Source organism: Camelina sativa, chromosome 7 (genome assembly GCF_000633955.1).
Source record: "Camelina sativa cultivar DH55 chromosome 7, Cs, whole genome shotgun sequence".
Taxonomy (NCBI): domain Eukaryota; kingdom Viridiplantae; phylum Streptophyta; class Magnoliopsida; order Brassicales; family Brassicaceae; genus Camelina; species Camelina sativa.
Window position 1 is genome coordinate 10,243,369 of NC_025691.1, and position 13,594 is coordinate 10,256,962.

Here is a 13,594-nt window from a genome sequence, read left to right on the forward strand (position 1 = left end):
AGATGTGTATTCACCTCGAACATTCTCTAGCATAAGGCTGGTGAACATGGGTATCCATTTAACACCCGTTTTGTTACTCGGTTCGTTATTGGATATAACATACAACCCAAACTTGAAACCCTGCTCTGTTTGGATTTATGTACGTGCTACTGTGGCTTCTGCATGGCGAGACGAGTTAGATTTGATCATAAGTTCACGAAGATTGGTATTCTTATCCCGTTTTTTTGGTTGTAGTTCCAGGCAATATTACAAATAGTTTTACCTTTGATGATATTACAAACATAAATCACAACACTAGAAAAATATAATGATAAAACATGAATATCAGTGGTGGTTCATAGTGTTATTTGATGATAGTTCTTCTTCTTCACCCGAGTTAGTGTATATCGATTTGAACAGGAATTAAAATGAACAAAAGAACCAGTTATTTTAAAGGTAACAAATAAATGGTTCATATAATTTTTTATAAAAAATTTCCTGAATGATAGATAAAACCTCCCTCAATATATATCAAAATTTGATTCATGTTTTTATCTGTGTGATTACAAGTAAAAAACAAATAGGCCACAAACCTTAAACAAATGTTTATCTTTAACTTTTATTATAAATATGCTATGAGTTTTTACTGTAAATAATTTTGTAGCGATATTAGTAATCAGGAGGCCAAAACCCACAACAGAAGCATTTTGTAGGGTTTTTACCTTGAGAATCATGCCCCCCCTAAGCTTTTACTCCTCTTTTTGCACACCGAGTCGCAATCATTGGGAAGACAAAATCCAGTTTTTGTGTTAATTTTGAATGGAATACATCGTCTACTTTTTTTCTGCTCCACATTGCCTAATGCCTACCACTCCTGTTACCATAACATTTAAAACATATAAATTTCAGTTTCGATAATGAGAGTGAAAACAATATTTTTCATCTAGTGAAAAGATATTATGAGGAGTTTTTTGTATGATAATAAAAGATCTACAATAAAACTATACTAATAACCTTATGAGAACTGCATATATAATAGAAACATAATAAGAAAAAATAATTTTAACATATCAAATAAATTTATATTAAAAAATTACGGAGCAAATATTTATGAAACAAAAAAGATCATTTGATACATTTATTTATAAATGAAGCAAAAATAATTGATGATAAAAAATAGAAATAATTGATTTATATCACAATAGTGCTTCTTGTTCATGATATATTAAGATCATATATTATAAATGAAAGAATGAACCGAAATAGGTAAAGAATTCTAGAAATCTATTTTGCGATTGGTTCTGTAGGTGCATTTTTTAATTTAGAATTTTATGAATTTTGAGGTTTTAGAAGAAAGGAAAAAGAAGCCAAAATCTATATTTTTTATTTCTGTAGTGAAAACTAATTTTCATACATTTTATAACTTGGGTGAACTGTTATTGTAGAGAAAATGATATGATTATAGTGGTTTATATGCAATATATTAAAATAATTTGAAATGTGTATACAAACCTAGCACAAATATGATGACAATAGTAAGAACGGTAAATGATAGTTGAAAAGATTTCTTCATGCTCAATGGTAGAAAAGAGTTGATGGTGTTCAATAATTAAAAACAAAAGATGAAAGCTTATCTATACATTTTTCCACATATAAACATATCTAATTTAAGCTAACTACTTTCTTAAATTCCGGTTTTAAGGGATCTTGCTTCCGTACTTTTATTTTTTTCTCAACACTTTATTGGAGAGGTGATTTCTAAATCCATATCTCTATATTAGTAAAAAGAAGGGGAACGTCTTCCTGGCGGGTCAGTATGCCTTTGATTCAATTAGTCTCTTTTGTAGAACAATCACTAATCTTCAGAATTTTATATTTTTGTTGATTAATTAGTTCTAGAAAATCTGTTTAAGATCGTTCACTGTTTTTATTTACCAATCTCACACACTTACGAAAATATGACACTGATAAATCAAATTGCTGCTTTAAAGGTTCTTTTCAAGAGCCAGCTTCAACAATCACAAGTCCAACATCTTCTCAGGAGAGAAGTAGAGATAAAGTCTCTCATCTTCAACATGAAGGATCTACAGCATCAAGTAAGTTCAATGTTTCTTTTCTTTTTCATTGACTAATAAAATTATCCAAGCTCTTGGCCATAACACACTTCCTTTAGTATGCTTCTAAAGTGATAAAAACTTAAGAAACGCAGATATATCAACGAGAGACGACGACTTGCAACAAAATGTATAAGTGTAACTGCTTAAATAATTTGTAGAACAATCTGATCTTTATAATCTTTGGTTTTTGTTTGTGAAGATTATAAGATTGGTGGTGGTAGATTAGCCAAGAAATTCTAAATCTTCATGTGATAATAAAGTTATATTTTGGATTCTCTTATGCTGGTACAGTTGTATTAATGTGACTTCACATTTGGGTTCGGTGGTTCTTTTCCACAAAGGTGCATCACTATTGAACTGCAAAAATATGGAGAAGATTTGAGAAAGTTTCAATATAACACTCTCAACATACTAAAGGTCCTGAGCTATATAAAAAATTGGCCTTTTCCCCTATGTATTTTTGGTAAAAAAAATTTTTGGACCCTATTATTAACCAAAAAAACCAAAATAATGAAAAGACTCGGTGCTATGGCACACCTAGCACATGTCTAGAGCCGGGCTGAGTAGAAGAGAAGCAGATAAGTAGAAAATATGTGAAGGTGAGTTGATGAGACAGCATTACATGTAAAAGATCACCTCTTTTATATATGGACATTTGTTCTCATGATGTATGCATTATACAACACTTTGAGAAGTATATTAGCTGCATGTTAATATTGTAAAAACTCCACATAGTTTACATAGACTTAATATATTTAGTCCATTACGTATATACGTAATTAACCAAGAATATGTATTTTCATGTATTTATACTGATCATTTTTAAAAGTATATCTCAAACTTAATTATTTGCAAAATATTTACATGTATTTATTTTATACATTAATATCATTTACTCATTATTTTTTTTCTTTTTTATTCCAAATTTATGATAATTTTTTGTTTTTCATATATTTTATTATATGAAAACTCAGTATATTATCATTCTTTATTTGTTTATTTCTCTTCCACTATTTCACCATAATTATATGTACTATACTAAAATAAAATATAATATATATATATATATATATTTCAATCTGTAAATTATAATATATTTTAATTTGTTATAAATTGCATATATTTGTAAACATTCCCCCGCGTTATAGCGCGGATACGATCCTAGTGGAATTGTAAATTCTTAAAATCAAAAGACATGGATTTTGAAATAACATGTTTTATCTTTGGATTTGAGTCCTTCTATTTTACACTTTCAAATCCATTCAAATCCATTTAAAACATAATGTGGATTTTGAAATCCAAAAACAAATCATTAAATGAATAACATAAGATTTTAACAAGTATTTGTAAATCATAGAACCAATAACACATGATTTTGATAAGTATTTTAAAATCAATGATTGAATAGCACATGATTTCTGTTTGCATTTCCAAATCCATTAAAATCATAGAACCAATAACCCCTCTTAGACTCGCTCATTTCTATTTTCCTACAAAAATATCCAAATTCAGTTTTAAAAAAAATATGAAAATTCATTACAAATATACACATACTACATATATACTATATATCCCAAATATAGTATGGCTTGTTTGAGTGTTAAAATGGAAACTAACAAAATTTAACAAAAACTACTGTATTACCAAGAGATCCTGTCTTTTTGTGCTTCAGCACCTCTGTCTCTTTCGACGCGTCTTCGTCGTTGACTCTTATCATATATGCTTTGCTCTTCTCAGCTCAGTGACTCTTCTTCTTCTCATCTTAGCCTAGCTCACACTGTTTGTTTCTTTTTGTCCAGGACTAATCAAAGGTTCAGTTCCCACAAGAACCCATACAAAAAAAAAAAAAAAAACAAGACTCTTCAATCTTTTGAAATTAGAGCTGGAGAAGCTTCGAGGTAAACTCTACCTACCTACCTTCCATCTTATTCATTTGTAAATCCGATTATCCTAAGGTTTTATTTGGGACAAAGATAGACAACTATTGATTAGAACACAAACGTGATGTCCATAAAATCTTAAATTTCTCATGTCTATTACTTTATTACAGTATCTGAAATAAGAGATCTTGACACAGATTCTAGAAGGATGAGCACATATATGAAACTTTACATGTCTGTAACGTACGTAATGTTTTTTTTTTTTTTTTTTAGTTACAAGGAGGTTCGGGCCCAGGCCCATAATCCCCCAGGGCCCGGGGAAGACCAGGTGAAAACCCCTGGCCAAGTAGAAATGACTAACAATTTTGCGTTTGGAGGGAATCGATCCCTGGCCTGGACCTACGTAATGTTTGTGGTCTTATGTAATGTTTTTTGTTAACATTTCTAGTCGTGTACCTATGACAATGATTACTTCTATAAATTTACATGACTATCTATACAATGTGCAAACAACGTCGTGATTACTCACACGTCACACCAGCTGTATGATAAGTATCGTCACGTAATTGAAGATTATATGGTTAGTAGGTACCAAAGTTTTTCATGTACGTTTTTCAAACTTAAAGGTAAACATTTAAATTTCTTTTATGTGTGGTTTTGGTGTTGCCGTCTTTAAGGGAGAAGCATGATCAATGTCTGCTAAGTGCTAAGAGAGCTTGTTAAGAGGTGGAATAACCATAATGTTATGGTTAGATGGTTCGTCAGATTCTTTTATTATATTGAACGTTGCTTGGGGAGAGGCACTCCAACACTGAGAGAAGTTGGTTTGACATGCTTCCACGACCTGGTTTGTCAAGCAAATTCCAATATATAGGTTATAATTTCTCACAGTCTCAGAACTTTTTTTGTAACCGTCCATGCAATTATTTACCTTAGGTTCATGAGATGCATGCATTCCATGGCCGCAAAAGCTGTAACAGCACTTGTAAGTAGTAACTACAATGAAAAAAGTTCTGGTCCAGCCTGATTATTGATTTTTGTATCTAACAAAATTTGTGTGTTTGCCAGAGTCGTAAGGAACGTGAGGGCGAACAGATTGATAGGGAACTAGTAAAATAACGTATTAGATGTCTATGTGGAGAATGGGATGGGAACTATGGAAAAATATGAAGAGGATTTTGAAAGCCTCTTGCTTCAACATACTGCTTCTTACTATTCTCTCGAGGCGTCAATGTGGATCCAGGAGGATTCTTGTCCTGATTACATGCTAAAGGCATGTCCTCCGATCCTGTTATATCATATTCGGGGACTGTGTTTTCTTGTGGTTATATGTATTAATGTCAGTCATTTTATATAGCAGGCTGAGGAGTATCTAAAGAAGGGAGAGGGAGAGAGTCACTCATTACCTTCATTCAACCACTGAACCCAAACTAGCTGAGGTTCGTTAACATATTCTCTGAATTATAATTAATTATTTCATATTTTAAGATTTTTTTTTAACTAGGAGGTTCGGGGTCGAGGCCCGTAATCCCCCAGAGTCCGGGAAAGACCATGTGAAAGCCCCTGGCCAAATAGAAATGAATAGCATTTTTGCATTTGAGGGAAATTGATCCCTGGTCTGGACCAACATGGCAACTCTTCTTCAAGTGAAAACCACTTAGTTTCATAAGTTGGTCACAAGGATATGCACAAACACTGATAGTGCTTGTTAACATTTTTGAATGCAGAAAGTACCAAATGAAATGTTGGTAGTGGTTGTAAAACAACTTCTAGAAATGAGCACTGAGGCCTCAAGGTCTTGTGTATTTCTAAGAAATGACAAGGTTAGACGAATATTGTGTGTTGTGTTTTTTTTTTTGTGTTTGTTAATCTATACTAGTATTTTTGCAGCTGCTCAAAAATATTTTTTATAAAGTTTTTACATTTAATGCATTGACTTTAATATTAGTTACCAAAAAATTTAAAATTAATTATAGGTAAGATTTTAAAAAATAAAGAAATCTTTCTACCTCATTCAAACATAAATATATGATTCCTTTTCATTTTTATTTGAATTTTATTTAAATTATCTTGAATTATTCTATAATACATTTAGTTAATAAAAATTGTGATTTTTTCCTGCATAAGATGTAATACAAATTTCTAAAAACGGACATACATTACTCAATAGATGAATAAAAAGTACGGGTACAATATCCCACATCGCCTAAAAAATTGGGCAATAGTTCAGAGTTATACTATAAAAGAGACCAAAATGATTCATAATACAAATGAGTAGAAAACTTAAGTTATCAGGCATTCAAACTTAAAAAACTTTTATTTAGTTTATTTCAGTTCTTTATTTCAAAGATTTTAAAAAAAATGTTATAAAAATTTACTTTTAAAAAGTTAAATATTATAAATATTTATATTTTATAAAAAGTATAAATATTATAAATATTTATACTTTTTTTTGAAAGTTAAACTTTATAAAATTTATAAAATATTAATAATATTTAAATGTTTAAGAAGTTTCAAATATTATAAATATTTAAACTTTATAAAAAGTTTAAATATTATTAATATTTCAACTATTAAAAAAAGTTAGAAGACCTTTAAAATATTAATAATATATTTAAACTTTTACGAAATTTCAAATATGAGAAATACTCAACCGTTTTAAGAATTCCAAGTATTATAAATATTTAAACTTTATAAGAAGCGCCAATATAGCGGGACAGGTTTTGTCGATATTTATATAAATTTAAAATATCATTAATTTGGTGTTAAACGGGTAAAACATCATTTCATTATTTTGTTAACACTATCGGTATCCGAGAATAGACATAACTAATTAAATTGATTAATAAATATTATGTAAAAAATAAATTATATTGCAGTATTATATGGTTTAAACTTTAAACCATTAAATTATTAATTATTATATAATTATAACATATTTAAGAAACAAATACAACTTATAATTTAAATATTTTTAGTTATAAATAATTTGTCCCACGGTGTACCGCGGTCCTAATCTAATTCTTCTTATAAGCAAAGTATTGGCTAATTTGATGTATAACGAAAATCACTAATCTGATTAAAAATATAGCATTGAAAAATATTAAGAGAGTATGGGAAATTAGCATTTTAGTGTGTTTTTTTTAATTAAAAATTTTCACACCCCATCAAATTCTTTTGGATTTGATGTATGTTTTAAAAATGATTCAAAATTATCTTTAAAAAATGTAATTTTTTTCTGCATAAAACATTATTTGAATATATAAAATCGGATGTAAAAACATTATAAGAGCAAATAGTGTTTAGATACAAATAATACTATATAGAATCTATATGAATAGAATGTTATACTATACTATTTTGTAGAAATCTATGTTAAACGAAAAAATAATAAAAAATCAAAAATGTTTATAAACAGAACATATAAAATGAAATAAAATAGAATAAAACAAAAAGTTTGAAACAAATTGTTTCCTAAGAAATATACAACATATGAAACGTAACATGCTGATTTTAACAATTTCCGAATAAATGATACCATATCCTAAGGGATACAATATAGAGAACCAAAACTATCGAATTAAGCGCATGCTAAAATTAGATTACATGAGGAATAAATTAATAGAATATAAATATATATATTAAATGAAATAGAATAATATTGTACTCTATATAGAAGAAATAGTTACATTATTTTAGTTACACATTGAGTTAAAGTTGTTAAAAAATAAAAAATAAAAAACATAAAAGAGAAAGTTTATTTTTGAATAAGAATGACCTACATTCCCGAGGCCAATTATCTTCAGAATCTCTGGAAATAGATTACACAAATTCTCTACATGTTTTTGATTATCTCCCAAGCATTTTTAAACCTATGGCATATTGGTGTATAAACCTTTCTTAAAGTATGAGTTTAGGCGTGGGAATACGGCAAAAATCAACCCAAACTATTTGTCAAACGCTTTTTTATACTTAAAATTTAGTACCCGGTAAAAATTAACCTAAACTATCCAAAAGTTTAAATTTTAAACCTAAACTATGTGAAATTGGCCGATTTCAACATCTGTTTAAACAATGTTAATTAGCGGGTTAACGGTGCTGAGTCAGATAATACCGTGGCAAACACATGGTAAAAAATTCCATACGACATCGTTTCGTTTTTAAATAGTGCAAAATCACATGTAGTAGGGTTTGAACTCAGGTGGACGATGCCTGAATAAAATTAGCTTTTCTGCTATAACCACTAACTTATTGTGTTTTGTTTTGTAGGATACATTATTAAACAGATTTATCTGTAGAGCAATAGACTTGTCGGGCTTTTCATCTTCGTCTCTCCTCTCCTCTCTGCCTGCAATCATCTCTCTTTTGTTCTCACAAGCATCACTTCCTTTAGCGAACCGTCCGCATTGTTCATTTAACGTCGTTTATTCTTCTACTATGCCGAGGAATTTCCGGATCTGTGGACTCCGGCGAGAAGTGCTTGGTTTATCTTCGTGGAGGCAATTGACCTTGTGTCGTTTTCAAATTACGAGTAGAGACAACCTTTTTAATTTCGATTATGATTTGCCAATTTATGATTCAAATTGATATGGATAAGTTTAAAGGCAGAACATAAAGCAAATTGTTCTTAGCATGATTGTTATTGGAGGTACTTGGGTTAACAGAGGCTTCGTGCATTCAAAAGCTTTACTTGGGTTAACAGAGGCTTCTTTTCCAATTTGATTTTTGTATTCTAGAGCTTTCGTCCCCGCAGCTGGTCTCCGTCCCCATGGGAAGCAAAAAAGGGAAAGAGAAGAAGAAGAGACAAATGAAAATATGATATATTTAAGCGTAATTTTGGTGGCTTATGCTCCGCTGGTGTTTGCCAAAAAAAAAAAACAAAAAACAAAATGCTCCGCTGGTTTGATTCCATCTTGTAACCATTAATATTATTTTTACTTCAAACGACGTCGTTTTGACTGATTTTAATTTCATGTGTTTACAACGGTGTTATCTGACTCAGTACCGTTAATCTGTTTATTAATACCGTTTAACACCATTTAAATAGATGTTGAAATCGGCAAAATTCACATAGTTCAGATTTAAAATTTAAATTTTTGGATGGGTTAAGTTGATTTTTACCGGGTACTAAAGTTTAGCTATGAGAAAGCGTTTGACAAATTATTTGGATTGATTTTTACCGTTTTTCCATTTACCTGTCAAATCTACTTTTCTGACTTAATGGCACACAACCTTGGTGAGAAACCTTGCCATTATCTACAATTCTACATCATGAATTTGCGTTTTAATATTCATTCTTCCTTTCTCTGTCGCTTTACCCTCGTTTTTATTTAGACCATCGTTAGCGGTAGTTGCTCAAGCCATTGCTCAACTAAATTTTTTTATTAAAAATTAATAAAAAAATATAAGAAGGAGAGAGAAATATAAAGAACCGTTCTCAAAATTCTCTCGGTAGAAACGCTTCTTAGCTTAATGCTACATATGTCACTTTTTTATTAGGTTACATAATAAAATATTAATTTCTTTTTTTTTTGAGTAACGGGGAAGCCAACGCGCTAATGATGCTCTTATATATTGAACTTCTAGGCTCTAGCGAAACCTTTTTGCATTCTCATTTGTATTTCCTTTCCCACATGTCAAATGATGTCCCATTATATTAGTTCCATTTTAATGGGATTATTACTTATCTTACCACCGAAGTCGACTACTAATTAAGAATACTTTTTTCTACAAAGTTTCAGCAACATGTGAACAAATAAACTATAACCTGCAACGGTCAATTTTTCACATCCCTCATATCTTAAATAATTCAAAAGAACCCTTTTTATTTCAAAAACAACATCGAGTCTATTTGTGTCACGTTTTGTTCTGTCATTTAATAATAATCTTACACTATATCGCCACACGCAAATGGATTGGTCCAAACAGGTAACTTTGACTAATTGCTTGTTAATAAATAGGTCGTCGACTCGAATCTTTCTTTCGATTATTACTTATCATCAGTATGCGTATTGCTTCTCTCAACTTCACTACAAAAAGTACAGTACTACCATGAAATCTTGTTTCTTCCACCATCTCTTCTTACTCACCGCCGTAATCTTTCTCCGGTTTTTGACTCTTACCACAGCTGCCATGTGTCATCCTGATGATGAGACAGGTCTTTTAGCTTTTAAATCAGCTATAACCAAAGATCCTTCTGATATCCTAAGCACCTGGAACAAAAGTACTAATTGCTGCTCCTGGGAAGGTGTCAATTGTCCTAACAACAACCGCGTTGCCGTACTCACTATCCGCATAGAGTCTAATGATGCTGGACTCTTTCTCTCCGGTACAATCTCCCCGTCACTGTCTAAACTCCAGCATTTGGAAGGGATCGTCTTTATCAATCTCAAAAACATCACTGGACCCTTTCCCTCATTTCTGTTCCGATTACCACATATAAAGTACGTGTACCTCGAGAATTTACGTCTCTCTGGTCCTCTTCCGGCCAACATTGGCGCGCTAAACCGCTTAGATACGTTAACCGTTAAAGGAAACCAATTCAGCGGTTCAATCCCGAGTTCTATATCCAAATTAACTCGGTTAAACTACCTCAACCTCGGTGGTAATCTCTTAACCGGAACCATACCGTTAGGTATTGCTAATCTCAAGCTCATGTCGAATCTGAATCTCGAAGGAAACCGTCTCTCTGGAACCATCCCGGATATTTTCAAATCCATGAGTAAGCTCCGAATCCTCACTCTCTCCCGCAACAGATTATCAGGTAAGCTCCCTCCGTCGTTCGCATCGCTCGCACCGGTTCTTGCGTTCCTCGAGCTAGGTCAGAACAATCTCTCGGGGTCGATACCTAGCTATTTATCAAGATTCATGGCGCTCGACACACTAGATCTCTCCAAGAACCGGTTCTCCGGATCCGTGCCGAAGAGTTTGGCCAAGCTGACTAAAATTGCTAATATCAATCTCTCTCACAATCTTCTAACTGATCCATTCCCTGTTTTGGACGTGAAGAATGACTTATTAAGTCTAGATCTATCGTACAACAAGTTTCACATGGAAACGATCCCGGAATGGGTGACCTCGGCGTCGTTACTCAGCTCTTTGAAGCTGGCTAAATGCGGAATCAAGATGAGTTTAGACGATTGGAAAACAAGGCAAACTGATCTCTACGATTCCATCGATCTTTCGGACAATGATATCTCAGGGAGTCCGGTGAGGTTCTTGAAGGAAGAAAGGCAACTACGGGAATTTCGGATGTCTGGGAACAAACTCCGATTCGATTTGGGGAAGCTAAGTTTCTCCAAGACGCTTGAGACGCTTGATCTGTCAAGGAACTTAGTTTTCGGGAAAGTGCCGGCTAGGGTGGCTGGATTGAAGATACTAAACTTAAGTCAAAACCATCTTTGTGGAAAACTTCCGGCGACGAAGTTCCCAAAGAGTGCGTTTGCCATCAACGACTGTCTCTGTGGCTCTCCGCTGGGTCATTGTAAAGGTTGATGATGCTTAATGGAATCATTCATCGTTATGTTTTATAGTTCTTGAACATCATGTGTCACTTTGTCCAAAAAAATATGAACATCATGTGTCAAAAGTTCCATATTCTTCTTTTGTCTTTATTTATTTTTCACATTCTCTTTGCTTTATTTACTTATTTGTGTTTCAGAAAATCATTTACTTTATAAACAGCAACTTGAATCAAAGAAATTTGATAGACGATATTTTTAATTTTAGGTTCTAAATTTAACGGTAGCAAAAGCATATTCCTAGTCATTTTATATTCTAAAAAAAACTAACGGTGGCCATTTTTTAACAAGGTATATATCATATGAACACCGTTTTAGGTATTCTATCTTCAAATGCTCATAGCACCGAAGAGAATACCAAATATGATTCCCTTAAACAAGGTCCCTCCAGACAAACGAAATTCCTATAAACTAAAAGAATTTAATGCAAAAACATTGATAACTTGTGCAACGCTCCGACTACCATATTTTTTAGTGGGTCTTATGTTTATTCCCGGTCCATGGACTCATATATTTTGTGCGCCCAACGTTTACTCCTGGCCCATGAGTTCACTCATATCTGACGGTCGGTTTGCTACGTCTGGAAGGTTTTAAAGACTTGTTTAACATCCTTATAGATTACTAAATAATTTTTCTCTGTGTTTTGTCCTCACTCGCACAGTTCTAACAATCACTTCCCGGAAGATCACCCATCCTGAAATTACTCCAGCATAAGTACGTTTAATTTAAGAGTTCTCTCAGAATCTTTAACCGATAAGATAAGTGTACTTTGGTGACATAGATAGTCGAATCAATTATTTTAAATTTCTCCGCAAATCTCTGAAACCGGGGTGTCAGAACTTGAAAATAAGAAAATGAAAAAAATAAAGAAAGAAAGAGAAAGGAGAAGAGAGAATGAGAGAATATGTGTGCATGTGGAGAAGAGAATGCATGAGAGAGCATGTGTTAGCTGTTCATAATATACCATAGGCAAAACTGTCATTAATATAGAAAATACAAAGAATATTATAGGGTGATGGTTAGAATGTTTAAGTTAATTTTGTGTTTTTTTTTTCGGTGTTTTGTTAATTCTTATAAGCAAAGTATTTAAAACATTGTGTTTTGCTATATTGTTTCTTAATTGTTAATTCTTAGATGGATGTACGTCCTTTACCATTCAATCCCTTAATGATGAAGATAAAATGAGAACTTTGAGAGATTTTGATTTTTTATTATAATCTTAGATTATGTTACACTCTTGGAATACAATGACTTATATAGAGGCAGAAGGAACAATCTAGAATAAGATGAGTCATTGTGACAGCTGTGGAGAGCTAGTCATCATCTTTATCTTGCAAGACACCAAATTTGTTATTGAGCAGATGAGTTGCAGGTACAGTAAACCTTGTCTTCACTTGAGAGTGTTGAATAGGCTTCAATGGGCTTCCTCCTTGTTGGACTGTTTTGTGGCCCATCTCACATATATCACTTATATTCCCCCTCAAACTTGTGGTGGGTGAATCACCAACACCAAGTTTGGTTCAGAGATCCTCGAACTCCCTCTTTGGTAAAGACTTTGTGAAAATATCAGCCAGTTGAAGTTTTGCAGGTACATGTTGTGTTTCAATGTGTCCCAACACTACTTGCTCCCTTGAATTCACACTTAAATACACTATAGAGAGGTTGTTGCATTGGAGCAGAGTATGAAACTGTTGTGATATTCTCAAGTCATGAAGAAGAAATGAAAGCCAGGTGATCTCATGAGCAGTAGCTGTTAGAGCTCTGTATTCAGCCTCTGTTGACGAGTTTGAGACTGTTTCTTGTCTTCTTGCTGACCAACTAATCAGATTAGGACCAAGAAGTATACAGAATCCGGTTGTGGAACGTCGAGTCTTCTTATATCCGACATGATCACTATCACATAAAGCTGAGGGTGACAAGTTAGAGCTTCTTCTTAGATATAAGCCCATGTTTATAATGCCCTTGATGTATCAAAGTATTCGTTTGAGAAGACCAAAGTCAAAGACCGTTGGTTCGTGCATCCGTTGGCATATGAAATTAACAGCAAATTGAATGTCACAAAAACACACTCAAATGGGCAACGGCGCCAAATTGGAAC

General features: G+C 32.5%; 1 protein-coding gene and 2 pseudogenes across 1 annotated transcript; 2 read left to right on the forward strand and 1 right to left on the reverse strand.

Annotated features, from left to right (window-relative positions):
• LOC109125420 lies at positions 649-1,552 on the reverse strand (annotated as a pseudogene).
• On the forward strand, positions 4,463-8,258 carry LOC104704502 (annotated as a pseudogene).
• Positions 9,988-11,644, forward strand: LOC104700857 (probable LRR receptor-like serine/threonine-protein kinase IRK). Its single transcript, XM_010416453.2, has one exon. It carries the CDS (start codon positions 10,028-10,030, stop codon positions 11,468-11,470), a length of 1,443 nt encoding a protein of 480 aa, XP_010414755.1. The 5' UTR covers positions 9,988-10,027; the 3' UTR covers positions 11,471-11,644.

What these genes read in the sequence shown, in the direction of transcription:
- LOC104700857 (XM_010416453.2), top strand. Translation starts at nt 10,028, where the DNA reads ATGAAATCTTGTTTCTTCCACCATCTCTTCTTACTCACCGCCGTAATC.